This window comes from Oncorhynchus nerka, linkage group LG6, assembly GCF_034236695.1.
Source record: "Oncorhynchus nerka isolate Pitt River linkage group LG6, Oner_Uvic_2.0, whole genome shotgun sequence".
Taxonomy (NCBI): domain Eukaryota; kingdom Metazoa; phylum Chordata; class Actinopteri; order Salmoniformes; family Salmonidae; genus Oncorhynchus; species Oncorhynchus nerka.
The window spans coordinates 80,852,278-80,874,777 of NC_088401.1; the positions used below are offsets into that span (position 1 = coordinate 80,852,278).

The following is a 22,500-nucleotide window of genomic DNA, read 5'->3' on the forward strand; positions in this document are numbered from 1 at the left end:
CGGGAGCAAAACATGACGCAGAAAACGGACCGATTTCTCCTGCAGAAATAATCTTTCAGGAAAACTGAACATTTGCTATCTAACTGAGAGTCTCCTCATTGAAAACATCTGAAGTTCTTCAAAGGTAAATGATTTATTGAATGTTTTTGCTGGTTTTTGTGAAAATGTTGCCTGGTGATGCTAACGCTAAATGCTAATGCTAAATGCTAACGCTAAATGCTAATGCTAAATGCTAACGCTAAATGCTAAATGCTAGTTTTGCTATGGTAGAGAAGCATATTTTTGAAAATCTGAGATGACAGTGTTGTTAACAAAAGGCTAAGCATGAGAGCTAGCATATTGATTTCATTTCATTTGCGATTTTCATGAATAGTTAACGTTGCGTTATGGTAATGAGCTTGAGGCTGTAGTCATGATCCCGGATCCGGGTTGGCTCGACGCAAGAAGTTAAGAACAAATTCTTATTTTCAATGACGGCCTAGGAACAGTGAGTTAACTGCCTTGTTCAGGGTTAGAACGACAGATTTGTACCTTGTCAGCTCGAGGGTTTGAACTAGCAACCTTCCGGTTACTAGTGCAACGCTCTAAAAACTAGGCTACCTTGCCGCCCCATATGTATATATATGTTGAAGAGGGTGGGGCTTCAGCTCCATCCCTGTCTCACCCCACGGGCCTGTGTGAAGAAATGTGTGTTTTTTTGTGCAATTTTAACCGCACACTTGTTGTTTGTGTACATGGATTTAATAATGTCGTACGTTTTGCCCCCAACACCACTTTCCATCAATTTGTATAGTAGACACTCATGCCAAATTGAGTCGAAGGCTTTTTAAAAAATCAACAAGCATTGGTTGTCAATTAGGGTGTGCAGGGTGAATCCATGGTCTGTTGTACGGTAATTTGGTAAAAAGACAATTTGACATCTGCTCAGTACATTGTTTTCATTGAGGAAATGTACGAGTCTGCTGACAATGCAGACGATTTTCCCAAGGTTGCTATTGACGCATATCCCACGGTAGTTGTTGGGGACAAATTTGTCTCCACTTTTGTGGATTGGGGTGATCAGTCCTTGGTTCCAAATATTGGGGAAGATGCCAGAGCTAATGATGATGTTAAAGAGTTTTAGTATAGCCAATTGGAATTTGTTGTCAATATATTTGATCATTTCATTAAGGATACCATCGACACCACAGACCTTTTTGGGTTGGAGGGTTTTTATTTTGTCCTGTAGCTCATTCAATGTAATTGGAGAATCCAGTGGGTTCTGGTAGTCTTTAATAGTTGATACTAAGATTTGTATTTGATCATGTATATGTTTTTGCTCTTTATTCCATGTTATAGAGCCAAAACGATTGGAGAAGTGGTTTACCCATCTCCATTTTGGATAGATAATTCTTCGTGTTGTTGTTTGTTTAGTGTTTTCCAATTTTCCCAGAAGTGGTTAGAGTCTATGGATTCTTCAATTACATTGAACTGATTTCAGTCGTGCTGTTCCTTCTTTTTCCGTAGTGTATTTCTATATTGTTTTAGAGATTCACCTCTCTCTGTCTCTCTTTTTCTCTCTTTCTCTCTCTGTGTCGCTCTCTCTTTCTCTCTCTGTGTCTCTCTGTCTCCTTCTCTCTGTGTCTCTCTGTCTCCCTCTCTCTGTGTCTCTGTGTCTCTCTCTCTCTCTCTCTCTTCTCTTTCTCTCTCTCTCTCTCTCTCTCTCCATCTGAAGTTCGGCAGGACGCTCCGAGAGCCCTTCTTCTCCTTGGAGGTTATCTCTATCTCACACCCAGCCTGTCATTGCTTTTGTCAGGCTCTCCCTTTATGCAAAAAGCCTGTAATCTCTGCTGTAGGAGGCTCCCCTTCCCTTACCCAGCACCATACCCAAACACACTGACAAGAGCTGGGGGACTGATGTTTTTTGATGCACAATGGATTGCAGTGAGCTACGGTCTAACCTTTTGTACTTCTTTGCATTTGAAGTCTCTCTTTCCGGTTCAGGATACATCTCTCCACCTTTCCTCCCTCCCTCCCTCCCTCCCTCCCTCTCCTCCTTTCCTCCTATCCTCCCTCCCTCTCCTCCCTCCCCCCTCTCCTCCCTCCCTCCCTCTCCTCCTTTCCTCCTATCCTCCCTCCCTCTCCTCCCTCCCTCTCCTCCCTCCCCCTCTCCTCCCTCCCTCTCCTCCTATCCTCCCTCCCTCTCCTCCCTCTACTCCCTCCCTCTCCTCCTTTCCTCCTGTCCACCCTCCATTAACTCCCTCCCTCTCCTCCCTCCTTCTCATCCTTTCCTCCTGTCCTCCCTCCCTTTACTCCCTCCCTCCCTCCTTCTCCTCCCCCTCCCCCTTCTACCCCCTCTCCTCCCTCCCTCTCCTCCCTCCGTCTACTCCCTCCCTCTCCTCCTTTCCCCTCTCCTCCCTCCCTTTACTCCTTTCCTCCTGTCCTCCCTCCCTCCCCCCACTCCTCCCCACCTCTACTCCTTCTCTCTCCTCCTTCATCTCTCCCTCTCCCCCCCCCCCCTCCTCCCCCCCTCTCCTCCTTTCCTACCTCCCTCCGCGTTTTGGTAATGAAATGGAGAGGCTGGAGAGGCTGGAGAGGGACAGAGTGGAGAGTAGAGGCTGGAGAGGGACAGAGTGGAGAGTAGAGGCTGGAGAGGGACAGAGTGGAGAGTAGAGGCTGGAGAGGGACAGAGTGGAGAGTAGAGGCTGGAGAGGGACAGAGTGGAGAGTAGAGGCTGGAGAGGGACAGAGTGGAGAGTAGAGGCTGGAGAGGGACAGAGTGGAGAGTAGAGGCTGGAGAGGGACAGAGTGGAGAGGAGAGGCTGGAGAGGGACAGAGTGGAGAGTAGAGGCTGGAGAGGGACAGAGTGGAGAGTAGAGGCTGGAGAGGGACAGAGTGGAGAGTAGAGGCTGGAGAGGGACAGAGTGGAGAGTAGAGGCTGGAGAGGGACAGAATGGAGAGGAGAGGCTGGAGAGGGACAGAGTGGAGAGTAGAGGCTGGAGAGGGACAGAGTGGAGAGGAGAGGCTGGAGAGGGACAGAGTGGAGAGTAGAGGCTGGAGAGGGAGTACCCAGACTGGGTAGGCTAGTCTGAATAAGAAGCACAGCCAGGAGAGAGGAGAGACTTATCAACAGCCCAGAACCCTGCAGCCGTCCACTGGGCTCACCAGCCCTGTTTCTCCCTCTCTCCCCTGTCAGCTGTCCCATTTGGTGATAGGAGGAGAGGAGAGGAGGAGAGATCAGGGATATCTGGATACACTAACTGTGTACAAAATTATTTTCTAAAAATGGAGACAGTCTACAGGGCTACATGTACTGTGAATGTAGTTTACTAGCGGGAGAGAGGACGTTCTTGATGTTTTTAGATGTTAGCTATCATCTTGGGGATGATGAACACATTCGTGGGAGATGATTCACCCTACGTTTTGCTGCACCCTTTCCTTGCAGATAGAAAGACAGCTATGGGGGATTTTAAGCTGTGACTGACAGTAGGAGCCTCTTGAATATATGTTTTGAAACCATTGACGGGGATAGCTTGTCAAAATCATGCAGGAGTGAGTTCCAGATCATAGGTCCTCTGAGGGGGATTATTTGTTGAGAATGGGTTAGGGTTAGAATGGTCTGTTCTTGAATGTGGGTGACATAGCTGTTTATTTCTTTGCTGAGTAATTATGGAATTCATATGTGGTGGTGAAATAGTTTTTTGATGAAAGATCATTTATTAAAGAGTCGTTTAACAGATTGAGCAACTTGAAGTTATTTAATGAGATAAATATTCAGGAGTCCTAATTGTTTGAAAAGTGATGCTAATGATATTATTTTTACAGAGCGTTTCTGCAGGTGATATATTGATAGTCATTTGGTATGGTGTGTGCTGGCCCCTGTTACAGTAACTGATGAATGGGAATATCAGTGTGTGATAGAGACTAAGAGCAGTGCTTCTGTCTCATTTTGACATGTATCCCCATATTTCTTTGCAATTTTAGAAGTTATTGTCTTCATGTGTGGTTTCCATGACAACTTATCATCAATCAAAACACCAAGAAAGCGTGTTGTACAGGCTTGATCAACTGGTATATTATCAATATGGACCCCTATTGGATTCTCTGCTCTTTGGACAGGGGGGGTCTTTTTCTTTGAAAGTCACATAATGCTTTCTATCGTTTCTTTCTAACTTTCCAAACACACAACATTATGAAGTTCTGCTCAGCCTCACTGTACCTTTCTATAAAAAGAAGCCAGGTGAATTCATCAAATATAAAAGCCGGAGTATCAGAGGACGACATAATTCATTCTGTTTGGAATGTTGTGACTGATTTAAAGATTCCAGCTGGGATCTACCACATGGGATTAATTAGACCCAAATGTGGTTCCCGAAAAACACACACACACGCACACACACACACACACGCACACACGTACTTAGGCATAAATAAATTACAATGAAAGAAAAGCATTTTGTAAAGTTAGTGTAGGAGAGGTGATAACATTATTGTTATCGATCAATAATGACAAACCTCCTGGCATTGACAACTTAGATGGAAAGCTACTGAGGATGGTAGCTGGCTCTATAGCCACTCCTACCTGTCATATCTTTAATCTGAGCCCAGAGGAAAGTCTTTGTCCCCAGGCCTGGAGGGAAGCGAAAGTCATTCCACTACCCAAGAATGGCAAAGCAGCCTTTACTGGTTCTAACAGCAGACCTATCAGCCTGCTGCCAGCTCTTAGTAAACTGTTGGGAAAAGAATGGTGTTTGACCAAATGCAATACTATTTCTCTGTAAACATATTAACAACAGATTTCAGCTTAGAGAAGGGCACTCAACATGTACATGACATAAATACATAATAACACAATTGTGAGAGCTGTACTGCTGGAGTTCAGTGCAGCTGTTGATATTATTGACAATAACCCATTGTTGAGAAAACTTGTGTTATGGCTTTTCAACCTCTGCCATTTATTGGAATCAGAGCTACAGTGTATCTCTCCAATATAACTCACAGGGTTTACTTTAATGGAGGCTTCTCTAATGTCAAACATGTAAAGTGTGGTGTACCACAGGGCAGCTCTCTAGGCCCTCTACTCTTTTCAATGTTTTACAAAAACCTGCCTCTAACATTATACAAAGCGTGTGTGTCCATCTATGCTGATGATTCAACCATATAAGCATCAGCAACCATAGCTGGCGAAGTAACTGAAATCCTTAACAAAGAGTTGCATTTCATTTTGGAATGAGTGGCCAGTAATAAACTGGTCCTGAACATCTCTAAAACTAAGAGTATTGTATTTGGTACAAATCCTTCCCTAAGTTCTAGACTTCAGCTGAATCTGGTAATGAATGGTGTGGCTGTTGTACAAGTTGATAAGACTAAATTACTTGGTGTTACCTTAGATTGTGAACTGTCATGGTCAAAACATATAGATTCAATGGTTGTAAAGATGGGGAGAGGTCTGTCCGTAACAGAGAGATGCTCTGCTTTTTTGACACCAAAAAGCATGTCCTGCAGGCTCTAGTTTAGTCTTATCTTGATTATTGTCCAGTTATATGGTCATGTGCTGCAAAGAAAGACCTAGTTAAGCTGCAGCTGGCCCAGAACAGAGCGGCATGTCTTGTTCTTCATTGCAATCAGAGGGCTACTATGCATGCCAGTCTCTCTTGGCTGAGAGTTGAGGAAAGACTGACAGCATCACTTGTTTTCATTAGAAACATTAATGTGTTGGAAATGTCCAATTGTTTGCTTAGTCACTGACACATATCAAATCAAATGTATTTATATAGCCCTTCATACATCAGCTGATATCTCAAAGTGCTGTACAGAAACCCAGCCTAAAACCCCAAACAGCAAGCAATGCAGGTGTAGAAACACACACACTTACCCTACCGGTTGTGCCACTAGGGGTCTTTCATAGTCCCCAGGTCCAGGACAAATTCAAGAAAACATACAGTTTTATATAGAGTCATAAATGCATGGAACCTCCTTCCATCTAATATAAATATATATATGCAGCGTAAGTGAACAGTAAAACCTAGTTTCAAAAACAAATAAAGCAACGCCTCACGGCACAACGCCTCTCCACCATGTGACCTACTTGTTGTGTGTATGAACTGACATGTGATCTACTGGTTGTGTGTATGTACTGACATGTGATCTACTGGTTGTGTGTATGAACTGACATGTGATCTACTGGTTGTGTGTATGTACTGACATGTGATCTACTGGTTGTGTGTATGAACTGACATGTGATCTACTTGTGTGTATGAACTGACATGTGATCTACTTGTTGTGTGTATGAACTGACATGTGATCTACTGGTTGTGTGTATGTACTGACATGTGATCTACTGGTTGTGTGTATGAACTGACATGTGATCTACATGTTGTGTGTATGAACTGACATGTGATCTACTGGTTGTGTGTATGAACTGACATGTGATCTACTGGTTGTGTGTATGAACTGACATGTGATCTACTTGTGTGTATGAACTGACATGTGATCTACTTGTGTGTATGAACTGACATGTGATCTACTTGTTGTGTGTATGAACTGACATGTGATCTACTTGTTGGGTGTATGAACTGACATTTGATCTACTTGTTGTGTGTATGAACTGACATGTGATCTACTTGTTGTGTGTATGAACTGACATGTGATCTACTGGTTGTGTGTATGTACTGACATGTGATCTACTGGTTGTGTGTATGAACTGACATGTGATCTACTGGTTGTGTGTATGTACTGACATGTGATCTACTGGTTGTGTGTATGAACTGACATGTGATCTACTTGTGTGTATGAACTGACATGTGATCTACTTGTTGTGTGTATGAACTGACATGTGATCTACTGGTTGTGTGTATGTACTGACATGTGATCTACTGGTTGTGTGTATGAACTGACATGTGATCTACATGTTGTGTGTATGAACTGACATGTGATCTACTGGTTGTGTGTATGAACTGACATGTGATCTATCTACTGGTTGGGTGTATGAACTGACATGTGATCTATCTACTGGTTGTGTGTCTGAACTGACATGTGATCTACTGGTTGTGTGTATGAACTGACATGTGATCTACTGGTTGTGTGTCTGAACTGACATGTGATCTACTGGTTGTGTGTCTGAACTGACATGTGATCTACTGGTTGTGTGTATGTACTGACATGTGATCTACTTGTTGTGTGTATGAACTGACATGTGATCTACTAGTTGTGTGTATGAACTGACATGTGATCTACTAGATGTGTGTATGTACTGACATGTGATCTACTTGTTGTGTGTATGTACTGACATGTGATCTACTGGTTGTGTGTATGTACTGACATGTGATCTACTTGTTGTGTGTATGTACTGACATGTGATCTACTGGTTGTGTGTATGAACTGACATGTGATCTACTGGTTGTGTGTATGAACTGACATGTGATCTATCTACTGGTTGTGTGTATAAACTGACATGTGGAACTGATAGATACACTATATGTTCATCTTTTAAATGTAAATTGTAATGTAAATGTATTTTTCGTCATGTGTCAGACCCCAATAAATCAAAATCGAATAAAAAATCACACACACACACACACACACACACACACACACACACACACACACACACACACACACACACACACACACACACACACACACACACACACACACACACATACACACATACACACACACACACACACACACACACACACAGGCTCCGGCAGGAACTAGGACACACCTCATATCCACTCTGAAGGCTCCGGCAGGAACTAGGATACACCTCATAACCACTCTGAAGGCTCCGGCAGGAACTAGGACACACCTCATATCCACTCTGAAGGCTCCGGCAGGAACTAGGACACACCTCATATCCACTCTGAAGGCTCTGGCAGGAACTAGGACACACCTCATATCCACTCTGAAGGCTCCGGCAGGAACTAGGACACACCTCATAACCACTCTGAAGGCTCCGGCAGGAACTAGGACACACCTCATATCCACTCTGAAGGCTCCGGCAGGAACTAGGACACACCTCATATCCACTCTGAAGGCTCCGGCAGGAACTAGGACACACCTCATATTCATTTTGAAGGCTCCGGCAGGAACTAGGACACACCTCATATGGAACACGTGAAATCTGTCTTCAGCTTCCCAACCAGGCCTCAGTAAGTGTGTGTCTTTTACAGTTTTCATTATCTATGTTCGTCCCTGGCTGTGTCCACTGTTCTGCACATTACATACACATTCGCTAATTGCCACTTCTCATCACAAGATATAAGGTTTTTGTACACCCTTTCTCTCTCTCTCTCTCTCCGCAGTCTCATTGCCTCAACAGTACTTGAGCTTTTAGATCATAACATATTCCCAACAGCATTTAATATGCTATACTATAAATATAGGTTATAAATACCAAATGATTATGAACATAATTATCCATGATCATAACAATGTGTTACAGTACATTCTAATGTACCTCCTCCACAAATTAGTTGCTACTTCTTGCAAGATGTCCACACTGTTTCAATTCACTTGCTCTAATACCCACTGTTGGCACTAGCTATATATTCCAGCATCACAGTGATGTGTTACAGTACATTGTAATCAAACTCCTCCACTCTGGCACAATGCGCTGTGTTGTATTGTATGTAGGCTGATAAGGGGATGGATGAACTCTCGGATGAGAATTTGGTTAATCATTTATAACTTAATTGGCTCGTCGGTCCCCCTCTGCCGGCGGATACATGGCTTCCTTCCAATTTACCATGCAGCCGCAGCCAGCTAATTAGGTTTGGTGAGCTGACCCCTCTGAGTTACGGTAGGGCTGATGTGGACTCTCTGATTAGAACTCTGTTTCATCACCTTAAAGAGTGTGTGTGTGTGTGTATGTGTGTGTGTGTGTGTGTGTGTGTGTGTATACGTGTGTGTGTACGTGTGCGTGCGCGTGCGTGTGTGTACGTGTGTGTACATGTGCGTGCGTGTGCGTGTGTGTGCGTGTGCATGTGTGTGCGCGCGTGTGTGTGTGTGTACGTGTGTGTGTGTGCATGCGTGTGTACGTGTGTGTGTGCGTGTGGGTGTGCGTGTGCGTGTGTGTGTACGTGTGTGTGTGTGTGCGTGCGTGTGCGTGTGTGTGTACATGTGTGTGTGTGTGTGTGTGCGTACGCGTGCGTGTGTGCGTGTGTGTGTGAGCGCGCGTGCGTGTGTGCGTGTGTGTGTGTGCGTGTGTGTGTGTGTGTGTGAGTTAGACACGTCATTAGCAATCAGACTTTCTGCTGATCAGACAAACTGTCTCAAAAGATCAACATAACCAAATTGCCACTGCATAAAATCCCCATTCATGTGTCGTCACGTTTCAGGAAGCACTTTACACGCTCCTCCGCACCCCGTTCTTATGACATGTTCTGTGGTTTTGACTGAAATACGGCTTTTGTCAGAGATACAGTGTTGACGGTAGTAAATGGAAGTGTACAGCTGTACTGAAGAGGTTTCGGGGACTTGGTTTCAGTTAAGAACAAATTCTTATTTACAATGGCGGCCTGGGAACAGTGGGTTAACTGCCTTGTTTAGGGGCAGAACAACAGATCTTTACCTTGTCGGCTCTGGGATTCAATCTAGTAGCATTACGGTTTCTGGCCCAACGCTCTAACCACCAGGCCACCTGCCACCCAATGATATCAGACCAAAACACTCTCTTTTTACAATGTATTCTGCCACAGAACTTGCCGATTGACCATTTGTACTAAAACTAGCCGACCAGCCAGTTGTACCGAGTTCCCAGCAGTAATTGCTGAAGGTCAAATCCTAACTTTCACTTAAGTCATGCATTGATGTCAATGGGAGAATAAGTGAAAATGTGACTTTAAGTGGATGATAGGATTGGCCCCTGAATGACTAGTTGACCTAGATGATCAACCCGGTGTACCAACTAGCTGATGGACCTGTTGTTAGCAACGGCATTCCGATGTTCCGTTACTCACCCTAAAGAACTCCTTGGTGGAACCGGCATCCAGAGTTCCGTAGGCGATCTCAGTCTGTTTAGCCAGGTCCTCAGCACTTTCTATGGGGGAGACCATCCTCTCCACCGTGAGGAAAGCAGCCAAGTTGGCCGTATAGGACGAGATGATGATGAGAGTGAAAAACCACCACACGCCTCCTACTATTCTCCCTGATAGGGACCTGAGAGACAGAGGTAGAGAGAGAGAGGTAGAGAGAGAGAGAGAGATAGAGGGGTAGAGAGAGAGAGGTAGAGAGAGAGAGAGAGAGGTAGAGAGAGAGAGAGGTAGAGAGAGGTAGAGAGAGAGAGGGATGGAGGGAGAGCGAGGTAGAGAGAGGTAGAGAGAGAGAGAGGGGTAGAGAGAGAGACAGGGGTAGAGAGATAGAGAGAGAGAGAGAGAGAGAGAGATGGAGGGAGAGAGAGAGAGAGATTTAACATTTTGTACATTTTTATTGTTTATTCCACTTTTGTTCATTATCTACTTCACTTGCTTTGGCAATGTTAACATATGTTTCCCATGACAATAAAGCCCTTGAATTTGACGTTTTAATTGAATTGAGAGAGAGGTAGAGCAAGAGAGAGGTAGAGAGAGAGGGGGGAGAGAGAGGTAGAGGAGAGATATAGAGAGAGGGTTAGAGCGATAGAAAGAATGAGAAAAGGGGGAGTAAAAGAGAGGTGGAGATACAGAGAGAGAGAGAGAGAGAGGCAGGAAGAGAGAGTGAGAAAGTGAGATAGATAGATAAACAGAGATAAACAAGGAAACAGAGAGAGGAGAAGAGAGGGAGCATTAACAACACATTAGAGAGATGTGCCATTAGCAGAGCTTGTAAACCCACTGCACCTAATGCTACATACACAGCTCACTGGAACGTCGTCCTTTAAGCCCATAAAAACCTTGGTTAGCCTGGCTTTAAAAACCTAAAGCTGTGTCACTATATTACAATACAATTTTAAACTGTGAAACTACCCTGGAGTCCGGGAATATATCACACAACAAGGTGCTGGACTGTAGATGTACAGTTTGCGCTACTGCACCAATGCACCTAGCCTGTTACAGTAGGACTGACACAGCTCACTGGAACACAGTCTTTTACAGTGGCCTGTTACAGTAGGACTGACACAGCTCACTGGAACACAGTCTTTTACAGTGGCCTGTTACAGTAGGACTGACACAGCTCACTGGAACACAGTCTTTTACAGTAGACTGTTACAGTAGGACTGACACAGCTCACTAGTCTCTGACCCTATACACAGTATATCCAACAGTACATCCAACTTCAACTAAGAAACTGGGAGAATGTGTGACATGGTCTTTTAGATATAGATGTCTTAATGATGTCATGTCATCCAGCTGAGTCATCACCAGCAGTGTATTCTGGGATCAGAAAGTGTATGGTCAACCTAACCAGGCCCATGTGACCGTATAGACCCAAAGCCATAGCACAGAAGCATTGATCTTTTGGGCCATGGACATTATATGACCATTTCAGACACAAATGAGCCTAATAGCAGTAATACGTCTGTAATAAGTGCACTATCGGAGGGTGAAGTGCGGAAGCGAAGAACGTAGTGTGTCAGAGAAAACTCATTGTTTTAGGATGCTTGAACAACCCTCTGACTGATTGACCATAAAGATGGGCATGGGCATGATGTATAGCATGGGAATAAAAAAATACAACTGGCACACAGACACATGTTTCCATTTGAGTCATTAAGCAGACACTCATTATGCAGAGTGTGGCACGTGTGTCGTACCGTGTGTCGTACCGTGTGTCGTACCGGGTGTCGTACCGGGTGTCGTACCGGGTGTCGTACCGTGTGTCGTACCGGGTGCCGCAACGTGTGTCGTACCCCTTGTTGTACCCCGTGTCGTACCCCTTGTCGTACCCCGTGTCGTACCCCGTGTCGTACCCCGTGTCGTACCCCTTGTCGTACCCCTTGTCGTACCCCTTGTTGTACCCCTTGTCGTACCCCTTGTCGTACCCCGTGTCGTACCCCGTGTCGTACCCCTTGTCGTACCCCGTGTCGTACCCCTTGTCGTACCCGTGTCGTACCCTTGTCGTATTCCCGTGTCGTACCCCTTGTCGTACCCGTGTCGTACCCCTTGTCGTACCCCTTGTCGTACCCGTGTCGTACCCCTTGTCGTACCCCGTGTCGTACCCCTTGTCGTACCCCGTGTCGTACCCCTTGTCGTACCCCGTGTCGTACCCCTTGTCGTACCCCGTGTCGTACCCCTTGTCGTACCCCTTGTCGTACCCCGTGTCGTACCCCTTGTCGTACCCCTTGCCGTACCCCTTGTCGTACCCCGTGCCGTACCCCTTGTCGTACCCCGTGTCGTACCCCTTGTCGTACCCCTTGTCGTACCCCTTGTCGTACCCCGTGTCGTACCCCGTGTCGTACCCCTTGTCGTACCCCGTGTCGTACCCCTTGTTGTACCCCTTGTCGTACCCCTTGTCGTACCCCGTGTCGTACCCCTTGTCGTACCCTGTGTCTCACCGCGTGTCATACCCCGTGTCGTACCCCGTCTCATGGTACAAGTCAGTACTCGACATCCATCCATGTCTGAGGTCGTTGGGAAATGACGTGGAAACAGGCCACTAGGGGCAACAGTGAGCGCTGTTACACTGCCTCTGATTCCAAAGGTTGCTCTGGAAGAACTTAGAAATGTAAACGTTTGAGAAACATGGATGAACTTCTGATTCTGATTCAAGTCTATGAGAGCTGGTAGTGTATTTCTACATCAGATCTACCCCATTGTATTTCTAGGTCAGCTTGTATCCTACCTGGGTGATATCTCACATCCTTGCTGCATGAAGGCTCCCAGAGAGAACCACAGAGAGTTGAAGATGCCAAAGTCGTTGGGAGGATCTGGAGGTGTCTGGGGGTCTTTGGTCTCATCCTGTTCATCCAGGTTCCACTCATAGGGGCTGAAGCGGCTGACCAGGAACAGGACCACACTCACACCGATGTAGGCGAACACGATACACATCCATATTTCATAGGCCAGCGGGTCAAGGAAGGAGAAGACACCTGGTTTAGACTTCTGGGGCTTCTTGATCATGATGGAGATGCCCAGAGACATGAAGGGCTTGGAGAAGTCGATCACCTCCTCACGGACCAGGGTTATGGTGAGAGGTGCCACAGCTATATCTGCTCTCTGAGAAACAGGGACACGTAGAGTGGGTTAGTTTGGTTCTGTCTCAGATATGGTTTTTAATCTAGATATTATGCATCATTTGAGGTAGAATTTAATAAAAATAAGTTTGATAAATAAAGGTCCTTACTTAACTTATAAACAGTTTTTGCGAGTTTCTTAAAATATTGGCCTACGGTTGTGCTTTATAGTCTCAAAGCGAACAAAACAAAACAACATGAAGGGAAAGGAAAAGCTTATTCAGTCTGTACCTCAGGATGGTTTTAATCAACACAACAACAACATCCAAGAAATATCCTATATAGAATGAATACAGTATGTGTAGCATGTGTACTACTATATAGAATGAATACAGTATGTGTAGCATGTGTACTACTATATAGAATGAATACAGTATGTGTAGCATGTGTACTACTATATAGAATGAATACAGTATGTCTAGCATGTGTACTACTATATAGAATGAATACAGTATGTCTAGCATGTGTACTACTATATAGAATGAATACAGAATGTGTAGCATGTGTACTACTATATAGAATGAATACAGTATGTGTAGCATGTGTACTACTATATATAATGAATACAGTATGTGTAGCATGTGCACTACTATATAGAATGAATACAGTATGTGTAGCATGTGTACTACTATATATAATGAATACAGTATGTGTAGCATGTGTACTACTATATAGAATGAATACAGTATGTGTAGCATGTGTACTACTATATAGAATGAATACAGTATGTGTAGCATGTGTACTACTATATAGAATGAATACAGTATGTCTAGCATGTGTACTACTATATAGAATGAATACAGTATGTCTAGCATGTGTACTACTATATAGAATGAATACAGAATGTGTAGCATGTGTACTACTATATAGAATGAATACAGTATGTGTAGCATGTGTACTACTATATATAATGAATACAGTATGTGTAGCATGTGTACTACTATATATAATGAATACAGTATGTGTAGCATGTGTACTACTATATATAATGAATACAGTATGTGTAGCATGTGTACTACTATATATAATGAATACAGTATGTGTAGCATGTGTACTACTATATAGAATGAATACAGTATGTGTAGCATGTGTACTACTATATATAATGAATACAGTATGTGTAGCATGTGTACTACTATATAGAATGAATACAGTATGTGTAGCATGTGTACTACTATATAGAATGAATACAGTATGTGTAGCATGTGTACTACTATATAGAATGAATACAGTATGTGTAGCATGTGTACTACTCTGAGTACAGAGTCTCAACACACACAAGAGATTAGAGAAGAGAGCAGAGAGGGAGAAATGACCCCCCCAAAAAAAGATTTCTAGACACAGATTGGGCATAATTATAAACACATAAATGGGTGTTTGTCAGATGTGAAATGATGTTGCACCCACATGGTGCAGTGTCTACCCCTGTCTAGTTAGTTTAAAGCTTTCTGAATGTGGGAGACTGATTGTGTCTAACCAGAGGGATGCTAAGAACAGGCTGGAAACTTTGCAGAAGTACAAATAATAACATACATTACCCAAATCCATTTCCCTTTATCTTTGGTTTATGAAACTCACAGTGAATGTCAATACATCATAACATAATTTGCATATAAATAGCTAATTATAGGTAATAAGTTATTTATTTGTAAGGCAGAGGAAAGCAGGGGAAATATCCCCAAAACCAACATATTCCCTGTGTCCCAAACAGCAGCCTACTTCCTATGGGCCCTGTCCAAAGTGGTGCACTGGTAGAGAATAGGGTGCCATTTGTGATGTGGGATGCAGCCAAGGCTTTTCAGGACAAATGAATAATAGTTGCTGGTCATCTTTCTGTAGCACAACAGTAAATAACTACACCAGTGTAACTGTTATGTAGGTATGTCTAACAGAACAGCTCTGATTTAAATTACAGCCTTTAAAATGGTGGGAGAAACACAGTAACCCTAAGGCTGTGTGAGTAAACCATTCCACTTCAGCATCCCTCCCTGCTTCCCTCCCTCCCATCCTCCCTGTCTCCCTCCCATCCCTCCCTCCCTCCCATCCTCCCTGTCTCCCTCCCTCCCATCCCTCCCTTCCTCCCTCGCTCCCATCCTCCCTTTCTCCCTCCCATCCCTCCCTCCCTCCCATCCTCCCTGTCTCCCTCCCTCCCATCCCTCCCTCCCTGTATCCCTCCCTGCCTCCCTCCCTCCCTCCCCTCCCTCCCTCCCTGTCTCCCTCCCTGTCTCCCTCCCTCCCATCCCTCCCTCCCTGTCTCCCTCCCTGCCTCCCTCCCTCCCATCCTCCCTGTCTCCCTCCCTCCCATCCCTCCCTCCCTGTCTCCCTCCCTGCCTCCCTCCCTCCCTCCCTGTCTCCCTCCCATCCCTCCCTCCCATCCTCCCTGTCTCCCTCCCTCCCATCCCTCCCTCCCTGTCTCCCTCCCTGCCTCCCTCCCTCCCTCCCTCCCTGTCTCCCTGTCTCCCTCCCATCCCTCCCTCCCTGTCTCCTCCCTCCCTGCCTCCCTCCCTCCCTCCCTCCCTCCCTCCCTCCCTGTCTCCCTGTCTCCCTCCCATCCCTCCCTCCCTCCCATCCTCCCTGTCTCCCTCCCTCCCATCCCTCCCTCCCTGTCTCCCTCCCTCCCTCCCTCCCTCCCTCCCATCCCTCCCTCCCTGTCTCCCTCCCTGCCTCCCTGTCTCCCTCCCATCCCTCCCTCCCATCCTCCCTGTCTCCCTCCCATCCCTCCCTCCCTGTCTCCCTCCCTGCCTCCCTCCCTCCCTCCCTCCCTCCCTCCCTCCCTGTCTCCTCCCTCCCATCCCTCCCTCCCTCCCATCCTCCCTGTCTCCCTCCCTCCCTCCCATCCTCCCTGTCTCCCTCCCTCCCTCCCATCCTCCCTGTCTCCCTCCCTCCCATCCCTCCCTCCCTCCCATCCCTCCCATCCCTCCCTCCCTCCCTGCCTGCCTCCCTCCCTCCCATCCCTCCCTCCCATCCTCCCTCCCTCCCATCCTCCCTCCCTCCCATCCCTCCCTCCCTCCCTGCCTCCCTCCCTCCCATCCCATCCCTGTCTCCCTCCCTCCCTCCCATCCTCCCTCCCTCCCATCCCTCCATCCCTCCCTCCCTCCCTCCCTCCCATCCTCCCTGTCTCCCTCCCTCCCATCCCTCCCTCCCTGTCTCCCTCCCTGCCTCCCCTCCCTCCCTCCCATCCCTCCCTCCCTGTCTCCCTCCCTGCCTCCCTCCCTCCCTCCCTCCCTGTCTCCCTCCAATCCCTCCCTCCCATCCTCCCTGTCTCCCTCCCATCCCTCCCTCCCTGTCTCCCTCCCTGCCTCCCTCCCTCCCTCCCTGTCTCCCTCCCATCCCTCCCTCCCTGCCTCCCTCCCTCCCTCCCTCCCATCCTCCCTGTCTCCCTCCCTCCCTCCCATCCTCCCTGTCTCCCTCCCTCCCATCCCTCCCCTCCCTCCCATCCCTCCCATCCCTCCCTCCCTGCCTCCCTCCCTGCCTCCCTCCCTCCCTGTCTCCTCCCTGCCTCCCTCCCTCCCTCCCTCCCTGTCTCCCTCCAATCCCTCCCTCCCATCCTCCCTGTCTCCCTCCCATCCCTCCCTCCCTGTCTCCCTCCCTGCCTCCCTCCCTCCCTCCCTGTCTCCCTCCCTCCCTCCCTCCCTCCCTCCCATCCTCCCTGTCTCCCTCCCTCCCTCCAATCCTCCCTGTCTCCCTCCCTCCCATCCCTCCCTCCCTCCCATCCCTCCCTCCCTCCCTCCCTCCCTGCCTCCCTCCCTGCCTCCCTCCCTCCCATCCCTCCCTGTCTCCCTCCCTCCCTCCCTCCCCCCCTCCCTCCCTCCCTCCCTCCCTCCCTCCCTCCCATCCCTCCCATCCCTCCCTCCCTCCCTGCCTCCCTCCCTGCCTCCCTCCCTCCCTCCCATCCCTCCCTGTCTCCCTCCCTCCCTCCCATCCTCCCTCCCTCCCATCCCTCCATCCCTCCCTCCCTCCCATCCCTCCCTGCCTCCCTCCCTCCCTCCCTCCCTCCCTCCCTCCATGCCTCCCTCCCTGCCTCCCTCCCTCCCATCCCATTCACAGCGCCTCCAAGCCTGGAAGAGATGAGACAAACGCTTTTGTCATCTACATTATTTTAATCTCCCAAGCTCCCTTTCATCTTTTTCTCTTATTTTATGTATTTCTTTCTCTCGTTCTTTCTGTCTCTTTCTTTCTCTCTTTCTTAATGTCTTTCTTTCTTTCCTCCCCATCATGGCTTGTTACCAAAACACATCCTTGAAAGTGGTGATGGCGCTTTTCTACTATTAAAACGATGGGCTTTCTTTCTTTGTTAAAAAAACAGCAGTATTCAGATACAATTACTGCTGCAGCTTGGGTGTAGCATACGGCGCAATGAACCAATCAAACAACAGCGTTTGTTTCCAGGCAGTGACTCATGAAGGACAGGTGTTAACCCATTGTGTTTCCACAACAACAACAACAACAACAACTGTGTAGAAGAAGAAAAACGTGATAAAGCAACATGAGGAGAGAAGGGTCAAACGGTGGGGATATACACCAATATAACACAATGAGCAGAGCTACAACATAACCTCTTAATCCTAACGGTGTCCGTGGTAATGGTCAATCAATAGAGAAGAGAATACTCAGCCATATAGAAAGTGTTTCAGAGCATCAGGGATGACCTTTGAAACACAACTGAGACAGCATTAGTTAACTGGTCAGAAGGTCACTCAAATTTAACTCAATCATTAGACTCTCCAGCTATAAACAACCACACTGAGACACAGTGGATGATGACAGAGATAAATAACCACACTGAGACACAGTGGATGATGACAGAGATAAATAACCACACTGACACACAGTGGATGATGACAGACATAAATAACCACACTGACACACAGTGGATGATGACAGACATAAATAACCACACTGAGACACAGTGGATGATGACAGAGATAAATAACCACACTGAGACACAGTGGATGATGACAGACATAAATAACCACACTGAGACACAGTGGATGATGATAGACATAAATAACCACACTGAGACACAGTGGATGATGATAGACATAAATAACCACACTGAGACACAGTGGATGATGACAGACATAAATAACCACACTGAGACACAGTGGATGATGACAGACATAAATAACCACACTGAGACACAGTGGATGATGATAGACATAAATAACCACACTGAGACACAGTGGATGATGACAGACATAAATAACCACACTGAGACACAGTGGATGATGACAGAGATAAATAACCACACTGAGACACAGTGGATGATGACAGACATAAATAACCACACTGAGACACAGTGGATGATGACGGAGATAAATAACCACACTGAGACACAGTGGATGATGACAGACATAAATAACCACACTGAGACACAGTGGATGATGACAGACATAAATAACCACTCTGAGACACAGTGGATGATGACAGACATAAATAACCACACTGAGACACAGTGGATGATGACAGAGATAAATAACCACACTGAGACACAGTGGATGATGACGGAGATAAATAACCACACTGAGACACAGTGGATGATGACAGACATAAATAACCACACTGAGACACAGTGGATGATGACAGACATAAATAACCACACTGAGACACAGTGGATGATGACAGACATAAATAACCACACTGAGACACAGTGGATGATGACAGACATAAATAACCACACTGAGACACAGTGGATGATGACGGAGATAAATAACCACACTGAGACACAGTGGATGATGACAGACATAAATAACCACACTGAGACACAGTGGATGATGACAGAGATAAATAACCACTCTGAGACACAGTGGATGATGACGGAGATAAATAACCACACTGAGACACAGTGGATGATGACAGACATAAATAACCACACTGAGACACAGTGGATGATGACAGAGATAAATAACCACACTGAGACACAGTGGATGATGACAGACATAAATAACCACACTGAGACACAGTGGATGATGACAGACATAAATAACCACACTGAGACACAGTGGATGATGACAGAGATAAATAACCACACTGAGACACAGTGGATGATGACAGACATAAATAACCACACTGAGACACAGTGGATGATGACAGAGATAAATAACCACACTGAGACACAGTGGATGGACAGACATAAATAACCACACTGAGACACAGTGGATGATGACAGACATAAATAACCACACTGAGACACAGTGGATGATGACAGACATAAATAACCACACTGAGACACAGTGGATGATGACGGAGATAAATAACCACACTGAGACACAGTGGATGATGACGGAGATAAATAACCACACTGAGACACAGTGGATGATGACGGAGATAAATAACCACACTGAGACACAGTGGATGATGACAGACATAAATAACCACACTGAGACACGGTGGATGATGACAGACATAAATAACCACACTGAGACACAGTGGATGGACAGACATAAATAACCACACTGAGACACAGTGGATAATGACAGACATAAATAACCACACTGAGACACGGTGGATGATGACAGACATAAATAACCACACTGAGACACAGTGGATGATGACGGAGATAAATAACCACACTGAGACACAGTGGATGGACAGACATAAATAACCACACTGAGACACGGTGGATGATGAATGGAGATAAATAACCACACTGAGACACAGTGGATGATGACAGACATAAATAACCACACTGAGACACAGTGGATGATGACAGACATAAATAACCACACTGAGACACAGTGGATGATGACAGACATAAATAACCACACTGAGACACAGTGGATGGACAGACATAAATAACCACACTGAGACACAGTGGATGGACAGACATAAATAACCACACTGAGACACGGTGGATGATGACAGACATAAATAACCACACTGAGACACAGTGGATGATGACAGACATAAATAACCACACTGAGACACATTGGATGATGACAGACATAAATAACCACACTGAGACACAGTGGATGGACAGACATAAATAACCACACTGAGACACGGTGGATGATGACAGACATAAATAACCACACTGAGACACAGTGGATGATGACGGAGATAAATAACCACACTGAGACACAGTGGATGGACAGACATAAATAACCACACTGAGACACGGTGGATGATGACGGAGATAAATAACCACACTGAGACACAGTGGATGGACAGACATAAATAACCACACTGAGACACAGTGGATGATGACAGACATAAATAACCACACTGAGACACAGTGGATGATGACAGAGATAAATAACCACACTGAGACACAGTGGATGATGACAGACATAAATAACCACACTGAGACACAGTGGATGATGACGGAGATAAATAACCACACTGAGACACAGTGGATGATGACAGACATAAATAACCACACTGAGACACAGTGGATGATGACAGACATAAATAACCACTCTGAGACACAGTGGATGATGACAGACATAAATAACCACACTGAGACACAGTGGATGATGACAGAGATAAATAACCACACTGAGACACAGTGGATGATGACGGAGATAAATAACCACACTGAGACACAGTGGATGATGACAGACATAAATAACCACACTGAGACACAGTGGATGATGACAGACATAAATAACCACACTGAGACACAGTGGATGATGACAGACATAAATAACCACACTGAGACACAGTGGATGATGACAGACATAAATAACCACACTGAGACACAGTGGATGATGACGGAGATAAATAACCACACTGAGACACAGTGGATGATGACAGACATAAATAACCACACTGAGACACAGTGGATGATGACAGAGATAAATAACCACTCTGAGACACAGTGGATGATGACGGAGATAAATAACCACACTGAGACACAGTGGATGATGACAGACATAAATAACCACACTGAGACACAGTGGATGATGACAGAGATAAATAACCACACTGAGACACAGTGGATGATGACAGACATAAATAACCACACTGAGACACAGTGGATGATGACAGACATAAATAACCACACTGAGACACAGTGGATGATGACAGAGATAAATAACCACACTGAGACACAGTGGATGATGACAGACATAAATAACCACACTGAGACACAGTGGATGATGACAGAGATAAATAACCACACTGAGACACAGTGGATGGACAGACATAAATAACCACACTGAGACACAGTGGATGATGACAGACATAAATAACCACACTGAGACACAGTGGATGATGACAGACATAAATAACCACACTGAGACACAGTGGATGATGACGGAGATAAATAACCACACTGAGACACAGTGGATGATGACGGAGATAAATAACCACACTGAGACACAGTGGATGATGACGGAGATAAATAACCACACTGAGACACAGTGGATGATGACAGACATAAATAACCACACTGAGACACGGTGGATGATGACAGACATAAATAACCACACTGAGACACAGTGGATGGACAGACATAAATAACCACACTGAGACACAGTGGATAATGACAGACATAAATAACCACACTGAGACACGGTGGATGATGACAGACATAAATAACCACACTGAGACACAGTGGATGATGACGGAGATAAATAACCACACTGAGACACAGTGGATGGACAGACATAAATAACCACACTGAGACACGGTGGATGATGAATGGAGATAAATAACCACACTGAGACACAGTGGATGATGACAGACATAAATAACCACACTGAGACACAGTGGATGATGACAGACATAAATAACCACACTGAGACACAGTGGATGATGACAGACATAAATAACCACACTGAGACACAGTGGATGGACAGACATAAATAACCACACTGAGACACAGTGGATGGACAGACATAAATAACCACACTGAGACACGGTGGATGATGACAGACATAAATAACCACACTGAGACACAGTGGATGATGACAGACATAAATAACCACACTGAGACACATTGGATGATGACAGACATAAATAACCACACTGAGACACAGTGGATGGACAGACATAAATAACCACACTGAGACACGGTGGATGATGACAGACATAAATAACCACACTGAGACACAGTGGATGATGACGGAGATAAATAACCACACTGAGACACAGTGGATGGACAGACATAAATAACCACACTGAGACACGGTGGATGATGACGGAGATAAATAACCACACTGAGACACAGTGGATGGACAGACATAAATAACCACACTGAGACACAGTGGATGATGACAGACATAAATAACCACACTGAGACACAGTGGATGATGACAGAGATAAATAACCACACTGAGACACAGTGGATGATGACAGACATAAATAACCACACTGAGACACAGTGGATGATGACGGAGATAAATAACCACACTGAGACACAGTGGA

The 22,500-nt window shown here is 45.8% G+C and overlaps 1 protein-coding gene across 4 annotated transcripts in view; it reads right to left on the reverse strand.

Moving 5' to 3' along the window:
- The window catches only part of LOC115136302 (glutamate receptor 3), a 339,674-nt gene that overhangs the window by 52,092 nt on the left and 265,082 nt on the right, over positions 1-22,500 (reverse strand). For all 4 annotated transcript variants that reach the window (XM_065019924.1, XM_065019923.1, XM_065019922.1 and 1 more), the window contains 2 exons: positions 12,741-13,114; positions 9,941-10,139 (listed from right to left, as the gene is read on the reverse strand). In XM_065019924.1, coding sequence (XP_064875996.1) covers positions 9,941-10,139; positions 12,741-13,114 — 573 coding nt within the window. The remainder of the gene's footprint in view (positions 1-9,940; positions 10,140-12,740; positions 13,115-22,500) is intronic.